This window comes from Nicotiana tabacum, chromosome 18 (genome assembly GCF_000715075.1).
Source record: "Nicotiana tabacum cultivar K326 chromosome 18, ASM71507v2, whole genome shotgun sequence".
Classification (NCBI taxonomy): domain Eukaryota; kingdom Viridiplantae; phylum Streptophyta; class Magnoliopsida; order Solanales; family Solanaceae; genus Nicotiana; species Nicotiana tabacum.
Window position 1 is genome coordinate 56,755,602 of NC_134097.1, and position 12,368 is coordinate 56,767,969.

General features: G+C 41.3%; 1 protein-coding gene and 2 long non-coding RNA genes across 3 annotated transcripts; all 3 read left to right on the forward strand.

Moving 5' to 3' along the window:
• The first annotated feature begins 907 nt into the window (after window positions 1–907).
• LOC142172393 (uncharacterized) lies at window positions 908–2,719 on the forward strand. Its single transcript, XR_012701739.1, has 3 exons — window positions 908–1,195; window positions 1,553–1,609; window positions 2,459–2,719. It is a non-coding gene; the product is annotated as an uncharacterized LOC142172393 (long non-coding RNA).
• Window positions 2,720–3,085: 366 nt separating this feature from the next.
• Window positions 3,086–7,941, forward strand: LOC142172513 (uncharacterized). The gene is made up of 5 exons (XM_075236145.1): window positions 3,086–4,634; window positions 4,785–4,869; window positions 5,895–6,175; window positions 6,281–7,030; window positions 7,661–7,941. The coding sequence occupies exons 1-5, from the start codon at window positions 3,086–3,088 to the stop codon at window positions 7,939–7,941; spliced, it is 2,946 nt and encodes a 981-aa protein (XP_075092246.1).
• Window positions 7,942–8,573: 632 nt separating this feature from the next.
• Window positions 8,574–10,403, forward strand: LOC142172394 (uncharacterized). Its single transcript, XR_012701740.1, has 3 exons — window positions 8,574–8,825; window positions 9,183–9,239; window positions 10,089–10,403. It is a non-coding gene; the product is annotated as an uncharacterized LOC142172394 (long non-coding RNA).
• The last annotated feature ends 1,965 nt before the right edge of the window (window positions 10,404–12,368 follow it).

The window sequence follows — 12,368 nt, forward strand, 5'->3', positions numbered from 1 at the left end:
AGCCCCCTCGGGTTCAGTTCATCCTAACATATTCGCAGCCAAGCCCTCGAGGGACACAGACCGGGAATCAAGATTCAACAAAGAACAGTATCAGCCATATGCTGATCGAAGGAACATCGACCCAAGCCGTAACACTCCTCGGAGCAATCGGAGAAACAATCGAGGTCAAAGTTCTTGGGTACTCATGAGTAAGAGCGGGTTCGATAAACATACCGGCCCCGTAGAGGCTCCTCGATTATCAGAGTACAACTTCAGCATAGATGCGTCAGGGATTGTCTTAGCTATTGGGAGAATCAAAGACACCAAGTGGCCCAGGCTAATACAAACCGATCCTTCTCAAAGAAACCCGAACTTGATGTGCAAATATCATGGCACACATGGTCATAGAACAGAAGACTGCATGTAGCTAAGGGAAGAAGTGGCCCGGTTGTTCAACGAGGGCCACCTTCAAGAATTCCTAAGTGATCAAGCTAAGAATCACTTTAGGGAGAGAGATGCAAGGAAAAATGAACAAGAACAACCACAACATGTAATCCACATGATCATTGGCGGAGTTGATGTGTTACACCTTGTGTATTCGGCGTTATCATGCTGTAAATGGGCTAATTCGATAGGAAGATAATTTCTATGAAATATTTAAAAGATGTGATAGTTATACATTAAGATCGGAAGTCATTTGAGTTGTGATTAAAAATTCGACAAAGATCGCGCGCAAGTTACGGGTTTAAATTTTACTGAAATTTGGATAAAATGTTGATGAGCGTTTCTCTCAATATACTGGGAGTTATGGTGTGTTCTACCTACCGAATCAAAGGTCTATGAGTCTAGTTTCCAACTCAACAAACCGTTCATTAATACGACTTCGGAGTAGAGAGATATTAATATTTTCGTACAGGGGTGCACACTGTTACGGGAACAGTGTGCCTAGTCGGGTTTAGTCAAAATTTCCTTATTTAAGTCAATTTTTAAAACAGAACCCCTGCGTTTTATCCTCTCCAAAACAGAACCAAAAACCTAGGGATTTTCTCTCAAACTTCTCCCATCCATCTAGCCAAGCATAACAACAATTTAGTCATCCTCAAGATGGAGAACACCATGGTAGCTTCGGAATCGTGAATTCTTCGGTGTTTCACTTTTCATAGCAAGACTCCGCCTTGAAGTAATTTCGAATTTTGAGTAATTCTGGTCACGTAAGGTATGATTTAACTTCTCTTTGATCTTTGTAAACTTCTACCGTAAGAATTCTTAAGAAATAGTTGAAACCTCTATAGAAATATTCTTGATTTTTCTTAAGAAACCTCTATTAATATGGCTTGATTGTTGGGGCTGTTCTATATGGTTTTATTGTGTTGTTTTGATCTGTGAAGACATGGATGGAATTCTGTTGATGAGGAGATGTAGTAAAGAAAAATTTGGTGGTGTGTTGGGGGGAAATTAATCTACAAAAGAGTCTACAAATTCATGGCCACAAGTTGTTCGCGTAAATGTCTAAATGAAGAATTATTTAAGCTATGAGCTTGAATTTGATTTTTTAATGGTTTGTATTATGTAGGAAATCATTCCTAAGGCTTTTGAGGTCTTGGAAACAGTATATAACCCCATCGACAAGGTATGTGGGGCTTTCGCTATACTTTTCGGCATGACTAGAATTCGAATAAACGTTTATCGAATTGTCTCGTCGGATTCGAGTTATTTCACCTTCAGCTTATAAAGATGCTTAGACCTGATCTTTTCTCATAGATTGCTTACTCTAGAGGATATCTATGAATTCTCGGATTTCCTTGTTCCTTGCTTAAAAAGAACTAGAGCCTTTTTACTCGTTCTCATTTCGACATTCATATAAATCATGAATAAGGAACACTTACTTCAAAGGTATTCATAATACATAACTCTCATGTTCTTAGTACTTGTTGGCTCGTAGTTGAAAAATTATATATTTTAGCAACAACCATGATAGTTGAGGAATAATGATGATAGGCCACTTCGACTCTTCTTAGAATACGTCTTTTAAGGTTGGTTTCGCATTGCACCTATATAATTCATGATTTAGTACATGTATGTATTTACTTTCATTACCGAGCCGCACTATAGACGGCCGGGTATGACACATATTGTGTAACCACTGATCAGTTGGGATTACCGAGCTTCACGTGGCCGGGTACGATTCTACCGAGCCTTTATTATGGCCGGGTATGTTATGGATATTATAGCCCCACAGAGGGATTTATTATTATATAATGTGATATATTATAAGTAGCGATAGTGAACGACGGTGTCACGAGCATACATTTATATCCATGTTGAATTTTAGTTTCCTACCGAGGCTAGTTTCAGAATTCAAATTATCTCTATGTCTCTTCTATTGTTAATTACATTTTTCATGTTACACTTGTCGCCCTACATATTCAGTACATATTTCGTACTGACGCATTTTTATGCGCTGTGTTCATGCCCACAGGTTCGAATAGACAGAGTGGCGTGCCTCCTCAGTAGGACCCCCAGGATCAGCGTTGGGTTTCGCACTCCACTTCTTCGGAGTTGCTGACTTTGAGTCCATAGGTACTATTACAGATGTATATGTGTGGTTTTGGGCATGTCGGGGGCTTTGTCCCGCCCTGTTGAGATTGTCTTACACTCTTAGAGGCTTGCAGACTAGCGGTCATTGTATATATATATTTTTCGCATCGCCCTATCGACCTTCTGGATAGCTGTTATACTGTTGTTACAGCCTTGTTGGCCTAGTTTATATATATATATATATATGTCGTGTTGGGCTCTTCTGCCTGTAGGTTATTATATTTCAGATCATATCTCATGGTTGGTTCGCTCGGGCCTTCGGGCATCGGGTGCCAGCCACACCTCCCAATGTTGGGGTGTGACAAACTTGGTATCAGAGCAGGTCAGTCCTAGGGAGTCTACAAGCCGTGTCTAGTAGAGTCTTGTTTATGGTGTGTTGTGCACCACACTTATAAACATGAGGCTATTGGGCATTTAGGATTATTACTTTCTTCTTGATCTAGATCGTGCAATAGAGCCTAATCATAAGTGTTCATTCCTAATTCTCTTTTTGTTTACCTTCTCAGTGATGCCTAACACTAGGAGACGACAAGTGGCTATGAAATTTATTCAGAGGTTGGATGAGGAGGCGGGAGAGGGCACAAGTCAGGTGCCACCTGCTAATGTAGATCAACATGAGCCACAGAATGAGGTTGATTCTCAGGCTTCCGGGGCAGTACCCCCACCACCCCCGGAAGAGCGTAGAGGAGCTAACATACCTCCAGGCCCTCTCCCAGTTGTTCCTGATCAGGACCTAGACATGCGGAGTGCTGTACAATTGCTGACTCGAATAGTGGCCTCCCAGGCCCAACACCAGACCTTCGGTATTGCTGATAGGTCCGTGAGTGCAAGAGTTCGAGACTTTATCAACTTGGATCCTCCAGTATTTACAGGGGTTGATCATAATGCTGACCCACAGGATTTTCTGGATCTTATGCAATGGACCTTACAAATTATACATGCCACGGATGTTGAGTCAGTGGAGTTTACTTCTTATAGACTACGTGATGTTGCTGTGACATGGTATGAGACTTGGAAGCAAACTCGGGGGCCTAATGTGCCACCAGTGACATGGAAGGAGTTCTCTGAGGCATTTTTACAGCAATATTTGCCAATCGAGCTTCGAAGAGCCCGACGAGATAGGTTCTTACACTTAGAACAGGGTAATATGAGCGTTCGGGAATATAGCATGCAGTTCAACTCTTTGGCTAGGTATGCTCCTACGATTGTTGCTGATATGAGTGATCGGGTACACCAGTTTGTTAGTGGTTTGGGGGCACACTTGATAAATGAGTGCACTACAGCTTCTCTAAATCAAGGAATGGATATTGCCCGTATTCAAGCATATGCACAGGGTCTAGAGGATCGCAAGAGGCAACAACGAGCCAATCGAGAGCATGATAGAGGGCAACAGAAGAGGGCGCGGTTCGCAGGTAACATAGGAGAGTTTCGAGGTGGATTTAGGCCACAGTTTCCCCGGCGCCAGTCTTATCCGGCAGCCAGTGCACCGCCACAGTTTCAGGGACAGCGTCAGGATCGGACCACTTATTCTGGTCCAGGTCAGAGTTCACGGACCCCAGGTCCACAGTTTAGAGGCGAGTTCAGTCAGATGAGGCCTCAGTTTCTTAGATGTGATCGATGTGGCCGAAATCATTTTGGACCATGTCGCCAGGGTTCTGATGCATGTTATACATGTGGACAGCCAGGTCATATTATGAGACATTGTCCGATGACATGTGGAGGGGGTATGGCTCAGCCGACGGCATCTGCAGGGGCTTCTTCTTCCTCGGTACGTCCTCCTAGACAGAGTATGCAGACATCAGCTGGCAGGGGTAGGGGAAGATTTGGAGCTTCTGGTTCAGGAGGTCAGCAGAATCGCATATATGCTTTATTGAGTCGTCAGGATTTAGAGTCATCTCCGGACGTGGTTACAGGTATACTATCTGTCTTTTCTATCGATATGTATGCCTTGATAGATCCTGGTTCTACATTGTCGTATATCTCCCCCTTAGTTGCTAGTAAATGGGATAGAGAGCCTGAATTGTTGCAAAAGTCCTTTGAGGTATCTACGCCAATGGGTGAGTCTGTTGTAGTTAGACGGGTATATCGAAGTTGTGACGTGAAGATTCATGACCGCCATACGTTAGCTGATTTGCATGAGCTAGAAATGGTTGATTTTGATATCATTATGGGTATGGATTGGTTGGCTTCTTGTTATGCCAATGTAGATTGCTCGACAAAGATTGTTCGTTTTAATTTTCCAAGTGAGCCTATTATTGAATGGAAAGGTGATGTTGCAGCGCCTAAGGGAAAGTTTATTTCTTACCTTAAAGCTCGAAGATGATTTTGAAAGGGTACATCTATCATTTGGTACGAGTGCATGATATGGAGGTGAAATCTCCAACCCTTCAATCGGTTCCCGTCGTGAATGAATTTCCTGATGTATTTCCTGATGAACTTCCTGGTCTTCCTCCAGAAAGAGAAATCGACTTTGCTATTGATATGCTTCCAGATACTCAACCAATATCTATTCCTCCATACAGAATGGCTCTTGCTGAGTTAAAAGAATTGAAAGCCCAGTTGAAGGATCTTCTAAATAAGGGCTTTATCAGGCCCATCACATCTCCCTGGGGTGCACCAGTATTGTTTGTTCGTAAGAAGGATGGTTCGTTAAGAATGTGTATTGACTATCGCCAGCTCAACAAAGTGACTATCAAAAACAAGTACCCTTTACCCAAAATTGATGATTTGTTTGATCAGTTGCAAGGTGCCAAATATTTCTCAAAGATTGACCTTCGATCCGGCTAGCACCAATTGCGAGTTAAGGAGAGAGATATTCCGAAAACGGCTTTCCGGACTAGATATGGCCATTATGAATTTCTTGTGATGTCTTTCGGTCTTACTAATGCGCCAGCAGCTTTTATGGATTTAATGAATCGGGTTTTCAAGCCATTTCTAGATATATTTGTAATTGTTTTCATTGATGATATTCTGGTATATTCTCAATCAGAAGCAGAACATGAGGATCATTTGCGTGTGGTGTTGCAGACTTTGAAAAATCAGAAATTATATGCTAAATTCTCCAAATGTGAATTTTGGTTGAATTCAGTGGTTTTCCTTGGGCATATCGTTTCCGATAAAGGTATTAAGGTAGATGGTCAGAAAATTGAAGCAGTACAAAACTGGCCTAGACCCACAACTCCTACGGAAGTTCGTAGTTTCTTGGGCTTAGCTGGTTATTATCGGAGATTTGTTGAGAACTTCTCTTCTATTGCTGCTCCCATGACAAAATTGACACACAAAGCCGTTAAGTTCCAATGGTCTGATGCATGTGAAAGGAGCTTTTATGAGTTGAAGAAACGCTTAACATCAGCACCTGTTCTAGCACTTCCTGAAGGATCTGAAGGTTATGTGGTATATTGTGATGCATCCAGGGTTGGATTGGGATGTGTTCTAATGCAGCATGGAAAAGTTATTGCATATGCTTCAAGGCAGTTGCGGAAGCACGAATACAATTATCCGACTCACGATATTGAGTTAGCAGTCATTATATTTGCCTTGAAAATATGGCGTCATTATCTTTATGGTGTTCATGTGGATATCTATACAGATCACAAAAGTTTACAATATATATTTAAGCAGAAAGACTTGAACTTGAGACAAAGAAGATGGCTTGAATTGCTGAAGGACTATGATGTGGATATTTTGTACCATCCGGGCAAAGCGAATGTGGTAGCTGATGCATTGAGTCGCAAATCCATGGGCAGCTTGAAGCATGTAAAAGCTGGGAAATTAGAAATGACTAAAGAGATATATCAATTGGCTAACCTGAGTGTACGGCTACATGATACAGGTGACCAGGGTGTAGTAGTCCAAAATATTGCGGGGTCATCACTGGTAGCTGAGGTAGAAATGCGTCAATTTGAGGATCCGGAGTTACTCAAAATTAAAGAGAGCATCCCTTTTCAGAAGAAGCAGTTGTTCGAGCAATCTGATAATGGAATTCTAAAATATAAAGGTCGATGGTGTGTACCTAATGTTGGGGAGCTTCGTAAGCAAATTATGACAGAGATGCACCAGTCTCGGTACTCAGTTCATCCTGGTTCAACCAAAATGTATCACGATCTTCGTCAGCTATACTGGTGGAACGGCATGAAGAAAGATATAGCCACATTTGTGGCTCAGTGTCCTAACTGCCAGCAGGTTAAAGCTGAACACCAGAAACCTGGAGGGCTACTTCAAAATATTGAGATTCCAGCTTGGAAATGGGAATCGATTAATATGGATTTCATTACAGGATTGCCCAATTCTCGCCGTAAGTTCAATTCTATTTGGGTCATTATGGATAGGCTGACGAAATCAGCTCACTTTCACCCAGTTAGGACCACCTATTCAGCTGAAGACTATGCGAGCCTGTATATCAAGGAAATAGTTCGGCTACATGGAGTTCCGTTTTCTATTATATCTGACAGAGGTTCCCAATTTACAGCTAATTTCTGGAGGTCTTTTCAAGAAGGTTTGGGTACTCTTGTTAACCTTAGTACAACATTTCATCCGTAGACCGACGGACAAGCCGAACGCACTATTCAGACACTCGAAGATATGTTGCGAGCTTGTGTCTTAGACTTCAAGGGAAGTTGGGAAGATCATTTACCGCTTATTGAGTTTGCCTACAATAATAGTTATCATGCAGGTATTCAGATGGCACCTTATGAGGCACTATATGGGAGGAAATGCAGATCTCCTATTGGCTGGTTTGATGTTGGCGAGACAAAGTTGCTAGGACCTGAATTGGTACAGCAAGCTGTAGAAAAGGTAAAGTTGATCCAGGAAAGGTTGCGTACAGCTCAAAGTCGACAGAAATCATATTCAGATAACCGACGTCGAGACTTGGAATTTGCTGTGGGAGACTGGGTATTCTTGAAAGTGTCGCCTATGAAGGGTGTAATGAGATTTGGTAAAAAAGGAGAACTCAGCCCTAGATATGTTGGGCCATATCAGATTGTTCAGAGAATTGGGTGAGTAGCCTACAAACTTGACCTGCCACCAGAATTAGAAGCAATCCATCCGGTATTTCACATTTCCATGCTTCGGAAATTCTTAGGTGATCCTTCTTGCATCAGCCCTATCGAGGATATTGAAGTTTCTGAGAACTTGTCATATGAAGAAATACCTGTTGCCATTCTTGACCGTCAAATCCGTAAGCTACGGACTAAAGAGGTAGCCTCAGTAAAAGTACTTTGGAGGAGCAATAATGTAGAGGAAATGACATGGGAGGCCGAGGAGGACATGAAGTCCAGATACCCCTATTTATTTGAGTCTTCAGGCGATATGCTTGAGACAAATATGGCAGGTGTTGCACATATATCAACCAGTGACAGTTGAGGTAATTAAGTTATGGCTAACCTTCTTATTATCATTATTGTATAAGTAAATGGTCGTGTGAGGCCAAGTTGATGTTATTATTATGATGTGTAGCCCTGTGTGGCCTTAGATATGTATGTTTGGGCTGATGACAGGTTTTGGATATTTCTATTTATAGGGGAAACTCTGGTGAAATTTTTTTTAAAAAAAAATTCAGAAGTTAGGTTAACCGTTAACATTCGAGGACGAATGTTCTTAAGGAGGGGAGAATGTTACACCTTGTGTATTCGGCGTTATCATGCTGTAAATGGGCTAATTCGATAGGAAGATAATTTCTATGAGATATTTAAATGATGCGATAGTTATACGTTAAGATCGGAAGTCATTTGAGTTGTGATTAAAAATTCGACAAAGATCGCGCGCAAGTTACGGGTTTAAATTTTACTGAAATTTGGATAAAATGTTGATGAGTGTTTCTCTCAATATACTGGGAGTTATGGTGTGTTCTACCTACCTAATCGAAGTTCTATGAGTCTAGTTTCCAACGCAACAAACCGTTCATTAATACGACTTCGGAGTAGAGAGATATTAACATTTTCGTACAGGGGTGCACACTATTACGGGAACAGTGTGCCTAGTCGGGTTTAGTCAAAATTTCCTTATTTAAGTCAATTTTTAAAACAGAACCCCTGCGTTTTATCCTCTCCAAAACAGAACCAAAAACCTAGGGATTTTCTCTCAAACTTCTCCCATCCATCTAGCCAAGAATAACAACAATTTAGTCATCCTCAAGATGGAGAACACCATGGTAGCTTCGGAATCGTGAATTCTTCGGTGTTTCACTTTTCATAGCAAGACTCCGCCTTGAAGTAATTTCGAATTTTGAGTAATTCTGGTCACGTAAGGTATGATTTAACTTCTCTTTGATCTTTGTAAACTTCTACCATAAGAATTCTTAAGAAATAGTTGAAACCTCTATAGAAATATTCTTGATTTTTCTTAAGAAACCTCTATTAATATGGCTTGATTGTTGGGGCTGTTCTATATGGTTTTATTGTGTTGTTTTGATCTGTGAAGACATGGATGGAATTCTGTTGATGAGGAGATGTAGTAAAGAAAAATTTGGTGGTGTGTTGGGGGGAAATTAATCTACAAAAGAGTCTACAAATTCATGGCCACAAGTTGTTCGCGTAAATGTCTAAATGAAGAATTATTTAAGCTATGAGCTTGAATTTGATTTTTTAATGGTTTGTATTATGTAGGAAATCATTCCTAAGGCTTTTGAGGTCTTGGAAACAGTATATAACCCCATCGACAAGGTATGTGGGGCTTTCGCTATACTTTTCGGCATGACTAGAATTCGAATAAACGTTTATCGAATTGTCTCGTCGGATTCGAGTTATTTCACCTTCAGCTTATAAAGATGCTTAGACCTGATCTTTTCTCATAGATTGCTTACTCTAGAGGATATCTATGAATTCTCGGATTTCCTTGTTCCTTGCTTAAAAAGAACTAGAGCCTTTTTACTCGTTCTCATTTCGACATTCATATAAATCATGAATAAGGAACACTTACTTCAAAGGTATTCATAATACATAACTCTCATGTTCTTAGTACTTGTTGGCTCGTAGTTGAAAAATTATATATTTTAGCAACAACCATGATAGTTGAGGAATAATGATGATAGGCCACTTCGACTCTTCTTAGAATACGTCTTTTAAGGTTGGTTTCGCATTGCACCTATATAATTCATGATTTAGTACATGTATGTATTTACTTTCATTACCGAGCCGCACTATAGACGGCCGGGTATGACACATATTGTGTAACCACTGATCAGTTGGGATTACCGAGCTTCACGTGGCCGGGTACGATTCTACCGAGCCTTTATTATGGCCGGGTATGTTATGGATATTATAGCCCCACAGAGGGATTTATTATTATATAATGTGATATATTATAAGTAGCGATAGTGAACGACGGTGTCACGAGCATACATTTATATCCATGTTGAATTTTAGTTTCCTACCGAGGCTAGTTTCAAAATTCAAATTATCTCTATGTCTCTTCTATTGTTAATTACATTTTTCATGTTACACTTGTCGCCCTACATATTCAGTACATATTTCGTACTGACGCATTTTTATGCGCTGTGTTCATGCCCACAGGTTCGAATAGACAGAGTGGCGTGCCTCCTCAGTAGGACCCCCAGGATCAGCATTGGGTTTCGCACTCCACTTCTTCGGAGTTGCTGACTTTGAGTCCATAGGTACTATTACAGATGTATATGTGTGGTTTTGGGCATGTCGGGGGCTTTGTCCCGCCCTGTTGAGATTGTCTTACACTCTTAGAGGCTTGCAGACTAGCGGTCATTGTATATATATATTTTTCGTATCGCCCTATCGACCTTCTGGATAGCTGTTATACTGTTGTTACAGCCTTGTTGGCCTAGTTTTTATATATATATATGTCGTGTTGGGCTCTTCTGCCTGCAGGTTATTATATTTCAGATCATATCTCATGGTTGATTCGCTCGGGCCTTCGGGCATCGGGTGCCAGCCACACCTCCCAATGTTGGGGTGTGACATGATGTCTCTCAACGACCTGTGTTCAAGCGCACCAAAGTACCAATCACTAGAGAAAAATGGACTCGGGGCTATGTGCCCGAGGACATCTTATTATTCTGTGACGACGAAGTAGAAGGCATATCTTAGCCTCACAATGAAGCCCTGGTAATCTCTATCCTTTTGAATAAAATTTAAGTTAAACGTGTTTTAGTGGATTCAGGTAGCTCAGCAAACATAATCAGATTGAGGGTCGTGGAACAACTTGGCCTACAAGATCAGATTGTACCTGTATCCTCGGTCTTGAATGGCTTCAACATGGCAAGCGAAACAATAAAGGGAGAAACTATCTTTCCACTAAATGTAGCCGAGACCATATAAGGTACAAAGTTCTATGTCATCGAAGGTGACATGAGGTATAACGCACTCCTCGGGAGATTGTGGATACACAATATGAGGGCAGTGCCTTCAACTCTTCACTAGATGATGAAGTTCCCAACAGAGGAAGGAGTAAAAACAGTCTACATGGAGCAACATGCTACAAAGGAGATGTTTCAATCGAGGAAGTGGTGCCGACTCTAGAGCCTTCGACCTCGAAGAAGTCGAGCACTAAAGATAAGCAGGAGGCCAAATAGCAATCACCGCCTCCAGCCTCGATGGAGTCGGAGCAACAGGTAATTGAAGATGAAGATGAGGATTTCCTTACTCCTCAAACCTTCGTCGTTCCCGAAGAATCTGATGCAACCAAATCAACTATCGAGGAGCTAGAACATGTCATTTTGATAAAGTACATGCCCGAGAGAAAGGTATACCTACGAACGGAATTGACCCCCGAACTCAGGAAAAGACTCATTCAATTTCTTATTGATAATATGGATTTCTTTGCTTGGTCCCATTTAGATATGACAGGAATTCCACCGGAAATCACCATACATCGGCTAAGTAAAGATCCCAGGTTCAAACCGGTAAAACAAAAAAGGAGGCCTCAATCCGAGGTAAAGCATGCTTTCATAAAGGACGAGGTAACCAAACTTCTTAAAATAGGGTCTATTCGGGAGGTAAATTACCCTGAGTGGCTAGCCAACTTAGTTGTAGTTCCTAAAAAAGGAAACAAACTTAGAATGTGCGTAGATTATAAGGACTTGAACAAGGCATGTCCAAAAGATTCTTTCCCCTTGCTAAACATCGATCGTATGATCGATGCCACGGCTAGCCACGAGATCCTAACTTTTCTCGATGCCTACTCCAGGTACAATCAGATTTAGATGAACCTAGAGGACCAGGAAAAGACTTCGTTTATGTCACGACCCAAACTGATAGGCCGCGACGGGCACCCGGTACCTTACTCAACCGAGTACCAATGTAATGTATCCTTCATATCATTCTATCATAGGTAAATAGACCGGAGTAAAGCATGCAGGAATACAAACTTATACATATGAAGTACGGGCCTATAAGACTAAAATAGCCACTCGGGTACTGAACATGGGCCGACAAGGTCATACAACTTTTTACGAACATGACATTTGTCTACAAGCCTCTAAGAATACATAATTTTCATAAAGGCTAGGACAGAGTCCCGCCATACCAAACAATACACGTCTAAATCATACTAACCAAATAAGCAACTCCGGAGCAAATGGAGCACACCAACACCTTCCGCTGAGCTGACATCCTACTTTGAGGACTCTTAACCTGTCTATCGGGACCTACAAGCATGAAACGCAGCGTCCCTAGGCAAAAGGGACGTCAGTACAAATAATGTACCGAGTATGTAAGGAATGAAAATTAGTAAACAGTAGACATGAGAGAAACATGGAGTAAAAGACTCAACATGTGTATCTGAATATCTCTGTGAATCATTTAATATTATAATGTCATGCA

Coding starts and splice junctions, on each gene's coding strand:
- LOC142172513 (XM_075236145.1), top strand. CDS start 3,086: ATGCCTAACACTAGGAGACGACAAGTGGCTATGAAATTTATTCAGAGG. Junction 4,870..5,894: donor GTTGCAGCGCCTAAGGGAAA/GTTTATTTCTTA, acceptor TGCATGTGAAAG/GAGCTTTTATGAGTTGAAGA. Junction 7,031..7,660: donor TTCTATTATATCTGACAGAG/GTTCCCAATTTA, acceptor GGAAATTCTTAG/GTGATCCTTCTTGCATCAGC.